This window comes from Coregonus lavaretus (genome assembly GCF_964263955.1).
Source record: "Coregonus lavaretus genome assembly, chromosome: 2".
Classification (NCBI taxonomy): Eukaryota; Metazoa; Chordata; class Actinopteri; order Salmoniformes; family Salmonidae; genus Coregonus; species Coregonus lavaretus.
In genome coordinates this window covers 6,111,062-6,131,773 of record NC_139989.1, presented here as the reverse complement: position 1 = coordinate 6,131,773, position 20,712 = coordinate 6,111,062, and the positions used below count along the sequence as shown (strand labels likewise).

Below are 20,712 nucleotides of genomic sequence, written 5' to 3'. Positions count from 1 at the left end.
GCCAATTGCATTTTTGAAAAGACATTAATTAACACGTAGACTACTGTGAACGACAACCTGACCAAAAAAGTACTATGGGGGACAGTAGATCGACATAGGCTAGTAATTTTGCTCTTCATTACTCGTCTTGTTGGCTGAGGATAAGTAAATGTGGACAGTTATTCTAACATCTTTAAAGTGCACATCAGAATTTGTTAAGAAGGACGCATGCCGTTGCATCCTCGAGTTGCATGTTCTGTTAAGTTGAATTACCATAATTGAATCGTACTTTCCGTCATTCTGAACACCGTGGGTGGACGCCCTTATCAGGTAACACACCAAATGCATATGGTCCGGTAAATTTCTCAAATAAATTAAAATGCTTCCGGTCAAATGTCCAACGCCACATTTTCCTAACGGAAACACTGAAGCACACATACACACACACACACACACACAAAAGCTCAGTACAGCTCACGCAGGCAGGCAAGCAGGTACACACTACACACACAGGAAATCCCAGCTGATCCTAGCGATGGAAGCAAACCCTGTAAATTATCCTATACTGGAAACAGTAATCCTCCTGAGATAAGAGGGAAAAACTATAAAATAAAAAGTATGGACTAAAACTTCAGCTCAGCAACTTCTGTATTGATGTGCTACACACACACACACACACACAGGAATCCACTTGAAATCTACTATTAAAATAAAAGTATTGCCCAAAGTCGAAGCAAGGTGACTTCTTTTATATGCGAGTACTTACAGATGCATCCTAAAAATAAAATAAAAAAGTATATTATATCCAAAACAAATCCAAGTAAAAAACAACAAACATTGACCTCTATATATACAAATAATAACAATAATGAAAAGGCAAACGTCATTCAAGGCTTTCAAGTTCTGAGTCTATAGATGCCTATTGGGCTTAGATATACAGAGAAACCAAATTGAGACAGCTTTGGCTGGCCTTAAAGAGGCGTCCTCCCTCTCCCCTCAGCTTGGTGGAAATGGGCTGGTGTCGTGCTTCACGCCTCAATGAGTTCCTATACGAATTAAAACACCTCCAAAAAATACTTATTTATGTGGTCTCCCCCCTCCTCCTCCCCAGCATCAAACCATTGGCACAGACCTCCGCCCTCGCTACTCCCTCCCCCAACTGCTCTGGGTTATACTCAGCTATGTGAGAGAGCGATAGATAGAGATAGAAAGAGAGGAAGAGAGAAAAAGAAAGCAAGAGCGAGGGAGAGAGAGAGAAGGAGAGAGGGGGAGGGAGAGGGAAGGAGAGAGGGGGAGGGAGAGAAGGAGAGAGGGGGAGGGAGAGCGGGAGAAAGAGATTGCAAAAGAGAGCAAGAAAGAGAGATATAGTGAGCAAAAGAGCGAGAAAGCAAGAGAGTGAGAGAGAAAGCAGCCAGAGCCTCTCAACATTAACGAATACACACTCCACACTGGCACTAATCTGAGCAACAAGAGGGAATGGGGAAGGAGGGAATATAATTACAGAGAAAGGGGATACGATTTGTGGATCAGATAGAGGATCAAAACTCCCACCACAGCAGAGCAGTCTGTCTGCACAACTATCAAGCAAGTCCTCATGTGGAGGAAGGAGGCTTCTGGAGGACTAGGAGCCTTCAAAAGAACCGTAGGCCTTCGGATAGAGCTACAGACCTAGTTGAACAGCTACAAACCATCTAGAATAACTACAGACCTGCTAAAATAACTACAAACCTGCTAGAATAACTACAGACCTGCTAGAAGAACTACAGACCTGCTAGAAGAACTACAGACCTGCTAGAAGAACTACAGACCTGCTAGAAGAACTACAGACCTGCTAGAAGAACTACAGACCTGCTAGATGAACTTACCTCCATAACTTACTACATTCGCACACACTGTATATATATTTTCTGTTTGTATTTTTGACTTTATGTTTTGTTTACCCCATTTGTAACTGTTGTTGTTGTTTTTATCGCACTGCTTTGCTTTATCTTGGCCAGGTCGCAGTTGTAAATGAGAACTTGTTCTCAACTGGCTTACCTAGTTAAATAAAGGTGAAATAAAAATTAAAAAAAGGTCTGTTAATGGCTACAGACCAGCTAGAAGAACTACAGATGGCATAATGGCTATAAAGGAAAGGTGATACCTAGTCAGTTGCACAACTGAATGCATTCAACTAAAATGTGTCTTTCTCATTTAACCCAACCCCTCTGAATCCACAACATCAGCGTGGACATCTGTGAAAAGCTACAGAGGTGCTACAGACTTGGTAGATGTACTAAAGAGCTGCTAGAGGAGCTCCAGGCCTTACTGAGGAGCATGTGACCTTCTCCAAGAGTTTTAAACTTTCCAATACAGCTTTGGGCAAGAAACCTTCCTGTAAGAAACGAGAGACAGAAACAAATAGATGAACAGCCTTACCTGCTTCACCCTTGGCCTCCCAGGGGAGAACTTCCTCTTGGAGATGGCAGGCTTCCCCATGCCAATCTTGGGAGTTAAGGGAAAAAAGGTTGTGGTGGTGGGAGGCACACTAGCACTGTATCCAGAATGAGGCTGGGCCTGTGGCGGAGCCTGGGCCTGGATTTGGACCTGAACACAAGGAGGGCTGGCCTCCTTGGGGAAGGACTCTGTAGGGAAGGGGGACTGGATCAGCATGAGCGAGAGCTCGGGAGACATTCTATGGGAGGCCTTGGGGGCTTTATCCTCTCCCCTCGGCGAGCTGAATTCCGAGAAGCTGCGGTCGCTGGCGGGAATGATATCCATTTCTACCGTAGTATCCATGTCTACGGTGCTCTCCAGTTCAGGCAGTTCAGCCATGGGACTAAGCTCCTTTTCTCTGATTGTATCCTCTACAACAGGCAATATATTTGGAAGCAACACCTCCCCCTCGTCCAAAATACTTTGAGGCAACTCCTCGTTCTCTAACTCCTGCAACTTCTCCTCAACCGCTTTTTCTGCAACTGCATCCTGCACCTCCTGCATGGGTTCCAGAACATTCTCCTCAACAGTAGTCTCCATTGCAGCCAATTCCAAAGGCTCCATTTCTACAGGTGCTACTTCCATAGGCTCCTCCTCCTCTACAGGAGCCTCCTCGGTAGTCTCCTCCAAAGGCTCATGGGATATTTCTTTGGTGGGCGTGACTAAAGTGGTTTTTGAGTCCTCCGATTTGGTCTCCTCCCCCTCTACATCACAGGGTAATGCCTCCTCGGGCGCTGCACCTTTTCCCGTTTGTAAAGAGTCTGATATTTCCAGTTCCTGTTGGAAATCGTCCACGGGTGAGGATGGAATCTGGGAGGCGAATGGTGACACGTCCGCTAGAGTTCCAGACCTCTGGGGAGACTCCCGGCCCTCCGTCAGGGTAACTGTCACCTGAATCTCCTGCGCCGGTTCAGCACCTGGAACAGAGAAAGCAAAATCAAATAAGAGCACAAGCTTGTTTTTTTTATCATGCTTTATTGAATGGATGTTGCGCTGATCTTTTTCCAAAGTCACACCTAAAGCAAGTGGAGACTAAGTGGTTGGGGGAAGTTATACTTAGACATTGTTATTGTGATTTTAAAGCATACACAAGGGCACCAAAACATTAGGAACACCTGCTCTTTCCATGACAGACTGACCAGGTGAATCCTGGTGAAAGCTATGAAATATTATTGATGTCACTTGTTAAATCCACTTCAAATCACTGTAGATGAAGGGGAGGAGACAGGTTAAATAATGATTTTTGAGCCTTTAGACCCTCTTCCTGGAGATCTACTGTCCTGTAGGTTTTCAGTCCAACCCTAATTTAGCATATCTGATTCAGCTAGTTAAGGTCTTGTTGAGCAGCTAATAAGTAGAATCAGGTGTGTTAAATTAGGGTTGGACTGAAAACCCACAGGACAGTAGATCTCCAGGAAGAGGGTTGGGCAGCCCTGCTTTAGACAATTGAGACATGGATCGTGTATGTGTGCCATTCAGAGGGTGAATGGGCAAGACAAAATATTTAGGTGCCTTTGAACGGGGTATGGTAGTAGTTGCCAGGCGGTTTGAGTGTGTCAAGAACTGCAAAGCTGCTGGGTTTTTCACGCTCAACAGTTTCCCATGTGTATCAAGAATGGTCCACCACCCAAAGGACATCCAGCCAACTTGACACAACTGTGGGAAGCATTGGGGTCAACAAGGGCCAGCATCCCTGTGGAACACTTTCGACACCTTGTAGAGTCCATGCTCCGACTAATTGAGGCTGTTCTGAGAGCAAAAGGGGGAGCAACTCAATATTAGGAAGGTGTTCCTAATGTTTTGGACACTCAGTATATGACATGGTTTTCTATACTGTACCTGATGGAGCCTCTTTGGGCTCCTTTAGAGGGCCCGGACGCGCCTCCTCCTCCAGGCGAGGGCCCGGACGCGCCCCCTCCTCCAGCCGAGGGCCCGGACGCCCCTCCTCCTCCAGCCGAGGGCCCGGACGCGCCCCCTCCTCCAGCCGAGGGCCGGGACGCCCCTCCTCCTCCAGCCGAGGGCCCGGACGCGCCCCCTCTTCCAGCCGAGGGCCCGGACGCCCCTCCTCCTCCAGTCGAGGGCCCGGACGCGCCCCCTCCTCCAGTCGAGGGCCGGGACGCGCCCCCTCCTCCAGCCGAGGGCCGGGACGCGCCCCCTCCTCCAGCCGAGGGCCCGGACGCCCCTCCTCCTCCAGCCGAGGGCCCGGACGCCCCTCCTCCTCCAGCCGAGGGCCCGGACGCCCCTCCTCCTCCAGCCGAGGGCCCGGACGCCCCTCCTCCTCCAGCCGAGGGCCCGGACGCCCCTCCTCCAGCCGAGGGCCCAGATGCCCCTCCTCCTCCAGCCGAGGGCCGGGACGCCCCTCCTCCTCCAGCCGAGGGCCGGGACGCCCCTCCTCCTCCAGCCGAGGGCCGGGACGCCCCTCCTCCTCCAGCCGAGGGCCGGGACGCTCCTCCTCCTCCAGTCGAGCGCTACGATGCGCCTCCTCCTCCTCCTCCTTCTGAGCGCTACGACGCGCCTCTTCTTCCAGCTGATAGTTCGGACAGGCCTCTTGTACCAGCTGACCACTAAGACACGCCTCATCCTCCAGCTGAGGGCTTGGACACACCTCATCCTCCAGCGACACCTCCTCCTCCACCACACCCATAAAGACATCTGGAAGACAGGAAATAAAAACTAAAAGTCACAATTTGATTGACAGCTCTGCTTCTCACACAAAACAACTAGGCTTCCATCCAGATCTCACTGAAAAGAACTGAAAAATTGGCTCTGTGTTATGAGAGTAATCAAGACAATTTGGATAAATGCAAGTTAGATTTGGTCCTATTGAAAATCTGGCCATGAGACAAAGGACTTTATGAGAATGCTATTCATTTCCAAAGGTGCTAGTACTTTGGCCAGCATCAAAAGGTATTTCTCATTAGAAAAAGTCCCCCCGTTTTGACTGTAGCACAATGGGAAAATGAGGCCCCACAATTCACAGCGCTTCCAATTAGGCTCTAACCTCAAGTTAATTAGGGAACATCTTCCTCCCAGGTACTGCAACTCCCTGCCCTCCCCATCCCAAAGCCCAAACCCCAGCTGGTTCAATAACTCAATACCTAGTGTTCGCTCTATAAACACTGCCTAATTGAATTGACAATTCTCAGTTTGATCCAAGTCCTCCCCGATGACAATCATGTAATGCTTCTCCACATCACATTGCATCATGGTATAGCAGTGATATCGGATTACATTCTAGTATTCACATTAACTCCATCCACTATAGGAAGACTTCAGGGCATAGTAATTGTTTATTAAGGAAGGGATGCATGAAATAAAGAAATATTAACATGATAGGCTTCATTTCAAGACTCTTTAGGACTCACTGCATCTACAATCTAGGTCTACATCTCAATGCAAAAAAGACAATTGGGGTAAAGTGCCCATCAATTTCTTTCTAATTTTGGAACAATCTAGTTAATTTCCCCTGCAACGACCTTTCACCCTGACCAACACCCCCCGCCCCCAACTCTCCATTTCTGTCTCTCCTCCTTCCCTCTTCTCCTCCCCTCTCCTCCTTTCTTCCTCCTCTCCTTTCCTACACTCTCTTCGCATTGGAGGAGCAGCAGCACATGCAATAAAACCCAAAGAGGGAGGAGTCACCATGACAACCCCCGTTTACAAGGACCCACTCTTGTTAGAACACCAAGGCGATGGTTTCAGGCAGAAAAAAAAAATCCCAGCGAATCGAGAGAGAGGAGTTCGAACAATCCCACTTAGTTTGGCCTGCAATGAAAGTCTTAGGCTTTGCATTGCTGCTTTGAACTTCACTCAACTTTCTGGAGTTTTCCACCTTAGTTAACACTATCAACTTTTCCCTTTACTGTGGGATTTGTGATCGAATCAACGCATTAGCCACTTTCAATTAAACATACCGAAACAAAACGAACTACGCAAGAGATTTTGTTGTAGGCAGAACTCATCTAAGTAGGATTCCATCGCATTGACAGGCACGACTCAGGCCCGTACTCTACACAGACCGGTGCACCATAACCAATCAGAGCTGCAGTAGACCTATATGCAAATAGACCATTGCCATATATGGATATGTGCCATTCACTGGACTGTGTTTACAGCATGAGTGTCATGAGTAGATGCACTTGTTTTGAGATTAATTGAGAGCTGCATGTAGCCATGTGTGCACATTTGTTCATATCCTTTGCTAGTTAGTGAGTTATTAGCCCAGTTAAATATCATTAAAACATGTGCATTTCTAGCCATCTAAGTGAGTCAGGCAAATAACCTTTTTTCATCTTAAAGGGGCAGTGTTGTATTTTGAGACAGGCTTGAATAAGCTAAGTAGCCAATAGGCAGAGTGTATCATGATTTGTCTGATTCTCTGTAATAATGGTATGGGAATAATTATGCATTTTATTTTGTAAAGTGGTTTCTTGCATCAAACACCACAACAACATTTTCCGTCACCTACTTGTCTGAAGGACAAGTGGATAAACAGGTTAATGTCAAATAGGACTGTTACGGTGACCGTATTACCGCCATACCGGCGGTCACGAGTCATGACGGCAGTCAAATTACATGTGATCACAGTATTTAGACTTCTCCAAGCTCTGATGCTGCTGATGGTCATTAGTAGCCTAACAAATTTGCTAACTGCCTGGTCCCTCTAATCACTCTGAAATCGATGCAAAAGTAATCGAAAATCTAATCAAACACTTAATGAGAGCCGATGAGCTCATGTTGCGCAACAATTCTATAGGCTACGCAATTGCGTGAGAAAACAGAGTGATGGCCTCTATTAAAAAGAGGATCCTTCAGCTTTCTATAGGCCTAGCCTATATTTATTTTTCAACTTTCCTTATATTAAGCACATTGCTTCTCTTTACAACAGGAGTAATGCCTACCTGGCTGGCATGAAAATGAACCATGGGAAAAGCGTCCTCCATTTGCTATTTAAGTGTGTCTGTCTTCACTTGTAGCCTGTGAGAAAAAACTGATCACGTGACGGAGAGCCATGTGAGTGAGAGGTGCTTCGGCAGGCAGCCGGGAGAAGTGAATTATAATTATTATATTCAGCCCAAGGACACACCGGCCACTGGCCGCAAAAGGCATGGATTTTTTTGGGGGGCATTACTGCCACACAAAGGGGACGCAGCCAGGAAATTCGAGGCATTATCAAGTGCTCGTCAAATTGTGAATGAGAGACTGATGAAGCGTGTACAGGCTGCGTAAAAAACAAAGCAGAGCTCATGCCTTTAATGGAACTTTTTTTCAAATCAACATTAGAGTTGCATCATGCAGCCTTAGAATGTATTAAAACATTTAACGTATAGGGGCCTCCCGAGTGGCGCAGCGTTCTAAGGCACTGCATCGCAGTGTCCTTGTCCCATCGCGCTCTAGCGACTCGTGGAGGGCCAGGCGCATGCACGCTGACTTCGGTCCCCAGCTGTACGTTGTTTACTCCGACATATTGGTGCGGCTGGCTTCCAGGTTTAGCGAGCAGTGTGTCAAGAAGCAGTGTGGCTTGGCGTGGTCATGTTTCGGAGGACGCATGGCTCTCGACCTTCGCCTCTCCCGAGTCCGTATGGGAGTTGCAGCGATGGGACAAGACCGTAACTACCAATTGGATATCAAATTGGGAGAAGAAGATACATACAGTGGGGGAAAAAAAGTATTTAGTCAGCCACCAATTGTGCAAGTTCTCCCACTTAATAAGATGAGAGGCCTGTAATTTTCATCATAGGTACACGTCAACTATGATAGACAAAATGAGATTTTTTTTCTCCAGAAAATCACATTGTAGGATTTGTTATGAATTTATTTGCAAATTATGGTGGAAAATAAGTATTTGGTCAATAACAAAAGTTTCTCAATACTTTGTTATATACCCTTTGTTGGCAATGACACAGGTCAAACGTTTTCTGTAAGTCTTCACAAGGTTTTCACACACTGTTGCTGGTATTTTTGCCCATTCCTCCATGCAGATCTCCTCTAGAGCAGTGATGTTTTGGGGCTGTCGCTGGGCAACACGGACTTTCAACTCCCTCCAAAGATTTTCTATGAGGTTGAGATCTGGAGACTGGCTAGGCCACTCCAGGACCTTGAAATGCTTCTTACGAAGCCACTCCTTCGTTGCCCGGGCGGTGTGTTTGGGATCATCGTCATGCTGAAAGACCCAGCCACGTTTCATCTTCAATGACCTTGCTGATGGAAGGAGGTTTTCACTCAAAATCTCACGATACATGGCCCCATTCATTCTTTCCTTTACACGGATCAGTCGTCCTGGTCCCTTTGCAGAAAAACAGCCCCAAAGCATGATGTTTCCACCCCCATGCTTCACAGTAGGTATGGTGTTCTTTGGATGCAACTCAGCATTCTTTGTCCTCCAAACACGACGAGTTGATCTTTGGATGCAACTCAGCATTCTTTGTCCTCCAAACACGACGAGTTGAGTTTTTACCAAAAAGTTATATTTTGGTTTCATCTGACCATATGACATTCTCCCAATCCTCTTCTGGATCATCCAAATGCACTCTAGCAAACTTCAGACGGGCCTAGACATGTACTGGCTTAAGCAGGGGGACACGTCTGGCACTGCAGGATTTGAGTCCCTGGCGGCGTAGTGTGTTACTGATGGTAGGCTTTGTTACTTTGGTCCCAGCTCTCTGCAGGTCATTCACTAGGTCCCCCCGTGTGGTTCAGGGATTTTTGCTCACCGTTCATGTGATCATTTTGACCCCACGGGGTGAGATCTTGCGTGGAGCCCCAGATCGAGGGAGATTATCAGTGGTCTTGTATGTCTTCCATTTCCTAATAATTGCTCCCACAGTTGATTTCTTCAAACCAAGCTGCTTACCTATTGCAGATTCAGTCTTCCCAACCTGGTGCAGGTCTACAATTTTCTTTCTGGTGTCCTTTGACAGCTCTTTGGTCTTGGCTATAGTGGAGTTTGGAGTGTGACTGTTTGAGGTTGTGGACAGGTGTCTTTTATACTGATAACAAGTTCAAACAGGTGCCATTAATACAGGTAACGAGTGGAGGACAGAGGAGCCTCTTAAAGAAGAAGTTACAGGTCTGTGAGAGCCAGAAATCTTGCTTGTTTGTAGGTGACCAAATACTTATTTTCCACCATAATTTGCAAATAAATTCATTAAAAATCCTACAATGTGATTTTCTGGATTTTTTTTCCTCAATTTGTCTGTCATAGTTGACGTGTACCTATGATGAAAATTACAGGCCTCTCATCTTTTTAAGTGGGAGAACTTGCACAATTGGTGGCTGACTAAATACTTTTTTCCTCCACTGTATAGCCCAACATTAGTATCACATCTAATGTTACATAACTAACTCTAAATTAAGCATATAGGAGTACATGTTTCTTTGTTAACCGCTCAACACAGAATAGCCGCATGTGCGCACTCCCTCAAATCCTTTGGAGAAAATATCCTTTCTATTTTATTCAGCTATGTTCAATGGTATTCTTCATACTATAAAATAAAGCCACGGAATTCTAAGCAAATCTTGTCTGCTAAATGAACTAGTGCAGCCCACAGCCATATGGCATAGCCAGATCAGGGCCTAACATAAGGACAACTCAGAGTACACTATTCTGTTTTTTCATTTTCTTCATATGTTTCTTTAGACCGGTCTAAAATAAATAATGGATTTATTGTGAGGCTATATTACATGGATTTAGACTAAAATGTAGATGTTCCAAAGGTCTCTATCAGTGGCTTGTAGGCTATGCGTGGAAGCCAGAAGATGCTAAATGTGTTTATGTTAATTAACGGTCAATTACAGTGAGACCAGCAGTTATTTGATTGACAATCACCGGCTGACAAAATGTCATGACCGCCACAGCCCTAATGTCAAGCCCTGCATGTTTTTTTCTTAGGTCTCATGGAATGTAGGCCTACATTGAACACCACACATTGGCTGTTACTGTAGACTGAATGATAGAACAGCTATTTCCATGTTAAAATGTTATGGGATGCATTTTCTCCATTGTTTTTGATGGTAGGCCACTCTGGTAGGCCTACATTATGATCAGATAGCCACCGTAGCCTACTTGATCACTGTTAAAACTAACTTAAAGCGTGTACAGCCTCAGTGTTCACAGTAAACGCTCTGCGGAAGTTGCATAGAATTTTCACAATGTTCAAGTTTGCGCTCAGCAGACCTGACATTTTGCTCAGTGCCTATTTTTCTTTTTTTAGGAACATTGCTCTATAGTGCGCGTCCATTTTACTCGTATACGCACCTAAATATTTTGCTGTGACACCTGGAATTTCTATTTACGAGCACCAGTGCGCTTAGGAAAATTAAGGATTCTATATTTAATATCTCAAATATTTGTTATAGTGCCCCTAAATTTATTTTTGTGCGCCAACATTTTTCAATTTAGGCGCACACATGCTCCTTGTAAAAAAGGAAGACTCATGAGTTCATAGGGTGGAGAGATGGATACTTTCTTTTTTAATCAACTCTAGTGGTAAATACACCAGCATCTCTCCATCTCTGTCTCTTTGCTGCTGCCACCATGGGGAATACATGACCGCCATCTACGCTCGGCTAGCACACATGGGAGAAGAGAGCAACGAGGCCAGAGCATCCTATTGGCTGAGCCCGGGGAGTTATTTTTTACTTGTGGCAGAACCGCCACTGTCTCCTGAGATGTTCCCCCCTTCCCCTCCCCCCAAGAGAGCCGTACATCTCAGCACCACCACAGAGCACAGACAGGCACAAGACTGTTCAATGGATTCCCTTCACACTTCCATTCTACTGCTATAATTTGATTATGCTGTCGGGATGTGTTCTCATAGAGAAAAAGTTAAGAATGTTAGTTCAATGTGGGACCGCCCACACGGAAATCTATACATGTATGATTGTAAGATCCCTTGGATAAAAGCGTCTGCTAAATGGCATATATTATTTTATATTGAACAAAAATATAAATGCAACATGCAACAATTTCAACCATTTTACTGAGTTACAGTTCAAATAAGGAAATCAGTCAATTGAAATAAATTCAATAGGCCCTAATCTATGGATTTCACATGACTGGGCAGGGGAGCCAGGCCCAGCCAATCAGAATGAGTTTTTCCACACAAAAGGGCTTTATTACAGACAGAAATACTCCTCAGTTTCATCAGCTGTCCAGGTGGCTGGTCTCATATGATCCCGCAGGTGAAGAAGCCTGAAGTGGAGGTCCTGGGCTGGCGTGGTTATTTTTTATTTATACCTTTATTTAACTAGGCAAGTCAGTTAAGAACAAATTCTTATTTACAATGACGGCCTACAACAGCCAAACCCGGACGACGCTGGGCCAATTGTGCGCCGCCCTATGGGACTCCCAATCACGGCCGGTTGTGATACAGCCTGGAATCGAACCAGGGGTCTGTAGTGACGCCTCAAGCACTGAGATGCAGTGCCTTAGACTGCTGCGCCACTCGGGAGCCCTGCTGTACATGGTCTGCGGTTGTGAGGCCAGTTGAACGTACTGCCAAATTCTCTAAAATGACGTTGGAGGCAGCGTATGGTAGAGAAATGAACATTCAGTTCTCTGGCAACAGCTCTGGTGGACATTCCTGCAGTTAGCATGTCAATTGCCCGCGCCCTCAAAACTTCAGACAACTGTGGCATTGTGTTGTGACAAAACAGCACATTTTAGAGTGGCCTTGTATTGTCCCCAGCACAAGGTGCACCTGTGTATTGATCATGCTGTTTAATGAGCTTCTTGATATGCCACACCTGTCTGGTGGATGGATTGTCCTGGCAAAGTTGAAATGCTCACCGTGCACAAAATTGAAGGAATACGCTTTCTGTGCGTATGGAACATTGCTGTGATCTTTTATTTCAGCTTCTGAAACATGGGACCAACACTTTACATGTTGCGTTTATACACTGCTCAATGTAACTCCAAGTCAATCACACTTCTGTGAAATCAAACTGTCCACTTAGGAAGCAACACTGATTGACAATAAATTTCACATGCAAATGGAATAGACAACAACAGGTTGTGCAGGTGGTGACCACAGACCACTTCTCAGTTCCTATGCTTCCTGGCTGATGTTTTGGTCACTTTTGAATGCTGGTGGTGCTTTCACTCTAGTGGTAGCATGAGACGGAGTCTACAACCCACACAAGTGGCTCAGGTAGCGCAGCTCATCCAGGATGGCACATCAATGCGAGCTGTGGCAAGAAGGTTTGCTGTGTCTGTCAGCGTAGTGTCCAGAGCATGGAAGCGCTACCAGGAGACAGGCCAGTACATCAGGAGACGTGGAGGAGGCCGTAGGAGGGCAACAACCCAGCAGCAGGACTGCTACCTCCACCTTTGTGCAAGGAGGAGCAGGAGGAGCACTGCCAGAGCCCTGCAAAATGACCTCCAGCAGGCCACAAATGTGCATGTGTCTGCTCAAACGGTCAGAAACAGACTCCATGAGGGTGGTATGAGGGCCCGACGTCCACAGGTGGGGGTTGCGCTTAAAGCCCAACACCGTGCAGGACGTTTGGCATTTGCCAGAGAACACCAAGATTGGCAAATTCGCCACTGGCGCCCTGTGCCCTTCACAGATGAAAGCAGGTTCACACTGAGCACATGTGACAGACGTGACAGTCTGGAGACGCCGTGGAGAACGTTCTGCTGCCTGCAACATCCATGGGTCAGTCATGGTGTGGGGTGGCATTTCTTTGGGGGGCCGCACAGCCCTCCATGTACTCGCCAGAGGTAGCCTGACTGCCATTAGGTACCGAGATGAGATCCTCAGACCCCTTGTGAGACCATATGCTGGTGCGGTTGGCCCTGGGTTCCTCCTAATGCAAGACAATGCTAGACCTCATGTGGCTGGAGTGTGTCAGCAGTTCCTGCAAGAGGAAGGCATTGATGCTATGGACTGGCCCGCCCGTTCCCCAGACCTGAATCCAATTGAGCACATCTGGGACATCATGTCTCGCTCCATCCACCAACGCCACGTTGCACCACAGACTGTCCAGGAGTTGGCGGATGCTTTAGTCCAGGTCTGGGAGGAGATCCCTCAGGAGACCATCCGCCACCTCATCAGGAGCATGCCCAGGCGTTGTAGGGAGGTCATACAGGCACGTGGAGGCCACACACACTACTGAGCCTCATTTTGACTTGTTTTAAGAACATTACATCAAAGTTGGATCAGCCTGTAGTGTGGTTTTCCACTTTAATTTTGAGTGTGACTCCAAATCCAGACCTCCATGGGTTGATACATTTGATTTCCATTGATAATTTTTGTGTGATTTTGTTGTCAGCACATTCAACTATGTAAAGAAAAAAGTATTTAATAAGATTATTTCATTCATTCAGATCTAGGATGTGTTATTTTAGTGTTCCCTTTATTTTTTTGAGCAGTGTATTTGTCATCCGTATAGCATGGGTTGCTAATATGACTAGGATTGTGCCTTTGCCTATTGGACAAACCAATAGAACATGAGAGAAATAGCATACTGGTTTCAATGGAAGTCTTTATTTTTAGCGTTTATATTTTTGTTCAGTATATATTATAAACTAGGTGGTTCAAGCCCTGAATGCTGATCGGCTGACAGCTGTGGTATATCAGACCGTATACCGAGATTATGACAAAATGTATTTTTACTGCTCTAATTTCGTTGGTAACCAGTTTATAATAGTAATATGGCCAATATACCAAGGCTAAGGGATGTATCCAGGCACTCTGCGTTGCATTATGCATAAGAACAGCCCTTAGCCGTGGTACATTGGCCATATACCACACCCCCTCTGGCCTTATTGCTTAATTATAGAACGAGCACCAACACTACATGACCAAAAGTATGTGGACACCTGCTCGTCAAACATCTCATTCGAAAATCATGGGCATTAATATGGAGTTGGTCCCACCTACCTTTGCTGCTATAACAGCCTCCACTCTTCTGGAAAGGCATTCCACTAGATGTTGGAACATTGCTGCGGGGACTTGATTCCATTCAGCCACAAGAGCCTTAGTGAGGTTGGGCGATTAGGCCTGGCTCGCAGTCGGCGTTCCAATTCATACCAAAGGTGTTCGATGGGGTTGAGGTCAGGGCTCTGTGCAGGCCAGTCAAGTTCTTCCACACAGATCTCGACAAACCATTTCTGTATGGGCCTCGCTTTGTGCACGGGATCATTGTCATGCTGAAACAGGAAAGGGCCTTCCCCAAATTGTTGCCACAAAGTTGGAAGCACAGAATCGTCTAGAATGTCATTGTATGCTGTAGCGTTAAGATTTCCCTTCACTGTAACTAAGGGGCCTAGCCCGAATCATGAAAAACAACCACCGACCATTATTCCTCCTACACCAACTCCTACAGTTGGCAATATGCATTTGGGCAGGTAGCGCTCTCCTGGCGTCCGCCAAACCCAGATTCGTCTGTCGGACTGCCAGACGGTGAAGCGTGATTCATCACTCCAGAGAACACGTTTCCACTGCTCCAAAGTCCAATGGCGACGAGCTTTACACCACTCCAGCCGACGCTTGGCATTGCACATGGTGATGTTAGGCTTGTGTGCGGCTGCTCAGCCATGGAAAACCATATAATGAAGCTCCCGACTAACAGTTATTGTGCTGACGTTGTTTCCAGAGGCAGTTTGGGACTTGGTAGTGAGTGTCACAAACGAGGACAGACGATTTTTACGCGCTACGTGCTTCAGCACTCGGCTGTCCCGTTCTGTGAGCTTGTGTGGCCTACCACTTCGCGGCTGAGCCATTGTTGCTCCTACAAGTTTCCACTTCACAATAACAGCACTTACAGTTGACCGGGGCAGCTCTAGAAGGGGAGACATTTGACAAACTGACTTGTTGGAAAGGTGCCCCACGTTGAAAGTCACTGAGCTCTTCAGTAAGGCCATTCTGCTGCTCATGTTTGTCTATGGAGATTGCATGGCTGTGTGCTCGATTTGATACAGCTGTCAGCAACGGGTGTGGCTGAAATAGCCAAATCCACTAATTTGAAGGGGTGTCCACATGCTAATATATAATATAATAATATAATATGCCATTTAGCAGACGCTTTTATCCAAAGCGACTTACAGTCACGCGTGCATACATTTTTTGTGTATGGGTGGTCCCGGGGATCGAACCCACTACCTTGGCGTTACAAGCGCCGTGCTCTACCAGCTGAGCTACAGAGGACCACAATATACAATATATATATACAAAAGTATCTATAGACTATCTATACTAGTCGTGTCTCATTGCAGCTTCAATCATACGGTTGACAGTGACACGTTGTGTTCTTTATACAGTTCACAATAAAGATTCACTTTTGGTAAGAATTTGTAGGAATTCTCCTTTTATTACTCGACCTCTCATACAAGTCAATACTGTTGCATTGTATTTCTGGTAGCTGCAGATGAGACTACCACTAGAGTGATGTAGCTCATGTAATACAATGGGAGCGGTCTGTACTTGGCTCTGTCCCAAATGGCACCCCACTTCCTAAATAACGCATTACTTTTGATCATAGTCCCCATGGGCCCTGGTCAAAAGTAGTGCACAACATAGGGAATAGGATGCCATTTGGGACACACCCTGCAACAAAAGGCCCTTGCTTGAATCAGACCCTTGACATTGAGGCAAGTGCTCCCATTGTCTGGAGTGGTAAAACATAAATACAAATGGTTCTGAAGTTCCAATCACACTGAAACACACACACAGTGCCACACACAACACCATAGCCTCAGCTGCACTAGCTAGATAGAGAGACAGGTTAGAGGGAGAAAGCTTGAGACGACCGGAGAGAGGAAGGGAAAGAAAGTGAGAGAGGACCAGTAGAGAAATAATAGAGCCAACAGGATAGAAAGTGTGAAAAGAGGGCTTAGCGAAAACTCTGCTCTGACTGAGCGACACCATCCCCCAGAATGAGTTATGCATTAGCAACATTACTGTATTAGTGTTAAACATTACAAGTGTAGGCCTATGAGTCTACCGTCGTGTATAGAGCGTGATGTGGTGCTGTGTCTGTAGGCGCCAGGACATGTGACAGGAAAAGGAGAGCGAGAGAGCGAGCACGAGCGAGAGAGCGAGCGAGCGAGAGCGAGAAAGAGAGAAAGAAAAGAACAAACAGAGAGAGAGGATGATTGCTTCCTCTCACTGTACTCTGCAGTCTGGCCTGTTTTGGCCCGGGCCCAGCACTCTGCTGCTGGCAGCCTGATTCCACAAAAGAGGGGCCCATGGCTACGACAAAAAAATCCCGTCATCATGTAAAGTCATGCATACAGTGCATTCGGAAAGTATTCAGACCCCTCTACTTTTTCCACATTTTGTTACGTTATAGCCTTATCCTACAATTGATTAAATTGTATTTTTTCCTCATCAATCCACAAACAATACCCAATAATGACAAAGCAAAAACAGGTTTAGAAATGTTGGCAAATGTATAACAAATAAAAATTGAAATACACATTTACATAAGTATTCAGACCCTTTACTCAGTACTTTCTTGAAGCACCTTTGGGTGCGATTACAGCCTTGAGTCTTCTTGGGTATGACGCTACAATCTTGGCACACCTGTATTTGGGGAGTTTCTCCCATTCTTCTCTGCAGATCCTCCTCAAGCTCTGTCAGGTTGGATGGGGAGCAGGTTTTCATCAAGGATCTCTCTGTACTTTGCTCCGTTCATCTTTCCCTCGATCCTGACTAGTCTCCCAGTACCTGCAACTGAAAAACATCCCCACAGCATGATGCTGCCACCATGCTTCACCGTAGGGATAGTATTGGCCAGGTGATGAGCGGTGCCTGGTTTCCTACAGATGTGACGCTTGGCATTCAGGCCAAAGAGTTCAATCTTGGTTTCATCAGACCAGAGAATCTTATTTCTCATGGTCAGAGTCCTTTAGGTGCCTTTTGGAAAACTCCAAGTGGGCTGTCATGTGCCTTTTACTGAGGAGTGGCTTCCGTCTGGCAACTCTACCAGAAAAGCCTGATTGGTGGAGTGCTGCAGAGATGGTTGTCCTTCTGGAAGGTTCTCCCATCTCCACAGAGGAACTCTAGAGCTCTGTCAGAGTGGGTCCGGGTTCTTGGTCACCTCCCTGACCAAGGCCCTTCTCCCCCGATTGCTCAGTTTGGCCGGGCGGCCAGCTCTAGGAAGAGTCTTGGTGGTTCCAAACGTCTTCCATTTAAGAATGATGGAGGCCACTGTGTTCTTGGGGACATGCAATGCTGCATACATGTTTTGGTACCCTTCCCCAGATCTGTGCGTTGACACAATCTACGGACAATTCCTTCGACCTCATGGCTTGGTTTTTACTCTGACATGCACTGTCAACTGCGGGACCTTATAAAGACAGGTGTGTGCCTTTCCAAATCATGTCCAATCAATTGAATTTACCACAGGTGGACTACAAATCAAGTTGTAGAAAGTTGTTTTCGCTTTGTCATTATGGGGTATTGTATCTAGATTGATGAGGATTTTTATTTATTTAATCCATTTTAGAATAAGGCTGTACCGTATGTGGAAAACGTCAAGGGGTCTGAATACTTTCCGAATGCACTGTAGGCCCATGCAATGTTCCCTCTAAGCTGCACGCGTGTGCAGCTCCCCCGGGACTGCCGTACAGAATAAATATCAGCACACGCAGAGAAGCACAAAGTATTGTGGGAATTGTGATCGAACCAATACAATATTAGCCACTTTCATTGCAACATACCGAAACAAAACTATGCAAGAGATTTTGTTGTAGGTAGAACGCGTCGGAGTAGGATTCTATTGCTTTGACAGGCACGACTCAGGCCCTTACTCCACACAGACCTGTGCGCCATAACCAATCAGCGCTGCAGTAGGCCTATATGCAAATAGACCATTGCAATATATGGATCTGTGCCATTCACTTTAAACTGGACTGTGTTTACAGCATGAGCGGTTGTGAGTAGATGCGTTTGTTTTGAGATCAAAGCGAGAGCTACATGTAGCGAGTGTGCACATTCGACCATTTTACTCGTATATGCGCCTAAATATTTGTTGTGCGACCTGGATTTTTTTTAATGAGCATCAGTGCGTCTAGGAAAATTAAGAATTCTAGCTTTAATATCTCAAATATTTTTCATTGTGCTCCTAAATTTCTGTGTGCCTACATTTTTCAAAATTCAGTTGTGGTAGAGAAACCAAAAAAGGTTGGGAACCACTGTCGTAGACGCAGAAAGAGATGTATGAGAGAGAGAGAGGGGGGGGGGGGGGGGGCATCCAATGTTAAAATGTTATGGGATGCATTTTCTCCATTGTTATTGATGGTAGGCCACTGGTAGGCCTACATTATGATCAAATAGCCACAGTGGCCTACTTGACCACTGTTAACACTAACTTAAAGCAGGTACAGCCTTAGTGTTCACAGTAAACGTTCCGGAAGTTGCACAGAATTTTCACAATGTTCAAGTTTGCGCTCAGCAGACCTGAAATTTGCTCAGTGCCTAAATTTTTTGGGGGGGAACATTGGGCCAATGCATATGCGCGCGCACACAAATGCACACACTGATGCGTTTGCATACACACATGTGTATCCCACTTGCACACACTAACACACTCCCTCACATCCTCCTCTTTCCCCCACACACACATTGTACAAAGGCAGTGGAGAAGGGTGATGAGTGGCTACAGGGAGAGGAGAAGAAAGGGGGAAATCACAACAAATCCGCGCCACAATTCATCTGGGTGCCAAGCGGGCTGGGAACAGGGTCCATTTTCATTAGGCCTGGTAATAATGCCTTCGAGGGAAATCAGATTGGCTTTTAGCTGGTGGGGCCAGCCCATGATAGGTCACCAGCTGGTTCTGTGAATACAGGAAGCCAGTAATTGATGCATTTCTCTCCCACCACTTGCTGCCTGGCTCAGAGAGATGGAGTGGATGGAAGGGATTCAGACATTGCTGTGTGGACCTTCTTTTCGAGTATCGGCAGAATTTAACTGCATCATCCAAAAACATTTCACAAAACCCCAAACCCAATTAGTTATTTTCCAAAAAATGTGTTCTGGCCAGTTCATTGTTTGCGCGAGCCAAATAGTCAACAAGACTACAGCACTATTCCACATAGTCAACCACAAGACTACAGCACTATTTCACATATTCAACAACAAGACTACAGCACTATTACACATAGTCAACAACAAGACTACAGCACTATTCCACATAATCAGCCAGACTACAACACTATTCCACATAGTCCACTAGACAATAACCCTATTACATAGTCAACAAGACTACAACACTATTCCAGTCAACAAGACTACACACATTCTCCACTACGTCAAAGACTACAGCACTATTCCACATACTCAACAACTAGACTACAGCACTATTCCACATACTCAACAACTAGACTACAGCACTATTCCAGTCAAGAAGACTACAATATTCCAGTCAACAAGACTACAACACTATTCCATAGTCAACAAGACTACAACACTATTCCATAGTCAACAAGACTACAACACTATTCCATTGTCAACAAGACTACAACACTATTCCATTGTCACCAAGACTACAATACTATTCCACATAACCAACTAGACAATAACCTTATTACACATAGTCTACAGTACTACAACACTATTCCACAGTCAACAAGACTACAACACTATCCCACAGTCAACTAGACAACACTATTCTGATAGTCAATGAGACTACAACACTATTCCACAGTCAACTAGACGATAACACTCTTCCACAGTCAACTAGACATTAACACTATTCCACATAGTCAACAGTACTACAACACTAATCAGTCAAAGACTACAACACTAATCCACATCAAGGAAAAGTGTTGTAGTCTTGTTGACTAAGTCAAAGACTACAGCACTATTCCACAGTGTCAACAAGCCCACAACAATATTCCAGATAGTCAACAAGACTACAGCCCTATTTGTCAACAACAAGACTAAAGCACTATTCCACATAGTCAACAACTAGACTAGGGATGGGCATGAGTAATCAAGTACTCGAACGGATGTCAAACTCGATCTTTAACCAGAGATAGAAATGTTGTCTTGAAGACAACATTAATTTGCTTTGACTCTGGTGTTCCATTTCTACATGTGCATTTGCGGGGCACAACAAAAATTTAACCAAGCCAAGCATCACACAGTTCTCCTACCTAAACCCCGTCAATGTTTCACTAACTCATTCCGTCAGTAGAGGATGCCTGGTTGTTCTTTAAAAGTAATTTCCTTAAATAAACATGCCCCATTCAAAAAATACAGAACTAAGAACAGATATAGCCCCTGGTTCTCCTCAGACTTGACTGCCCT

General features: G+C 45.6%; 2 protein-coding genes across 2 annotated transcripts in view; both read right to left on the bottom strand.

Annotated features, from left to right (window-relative positions):
• Positions 1 to 3,139, bottom strand: part of LOC311148977 (histone-lysine N-methyltransferase 2C-like) — a 130,276-nt gene extending 127,137 nt beyond the window's left edge. Inside the window, exon 1 of the mRNA XM_084186032.1 lies at positions 2,398 to 3,139. Coding sequence (XP_084042158.1) covers positions 2,398 to 3,039 — 642 coding nt within the window. The 5' untranslated portion in view covers positions 3,040 to 3,139. The remainder of the gene's footprint in view (positions 1 to 2,397) is intronic.
• A 19-nt stretch (positions 3,140 to 3,158) lies between these two features.
• LOC311099936 (histone-lysine N-methyltransferase 2C-like) overlaps positions 3,159 to 20,712 on the bottom strand; it is a gene marked incomplete at its 3' end in the record, with an annotated part of 100,261 nt that continues 82,707 nt past the window's right edge. The window contains exons 12-14 of the mRNA XM_084140653.1: positions 4,294 to 5,106; positions 3,305 to 3,371; positions 3,159 to 3,231 (exon numbers count right to left, since the gene is read on the bottom strand). Of these exons, the coding sequence (XP_083996779.1) occupies positions 3,159 to 3,231; positions 3,305 to 3,371; positions 4,294 to 5,106 (953 nt within the window). The remainder of the gene's footprint in view (positions 3,232 to 3,304; positions 3,372 to 4,293; positions 5,107 to 20,712) is intronic.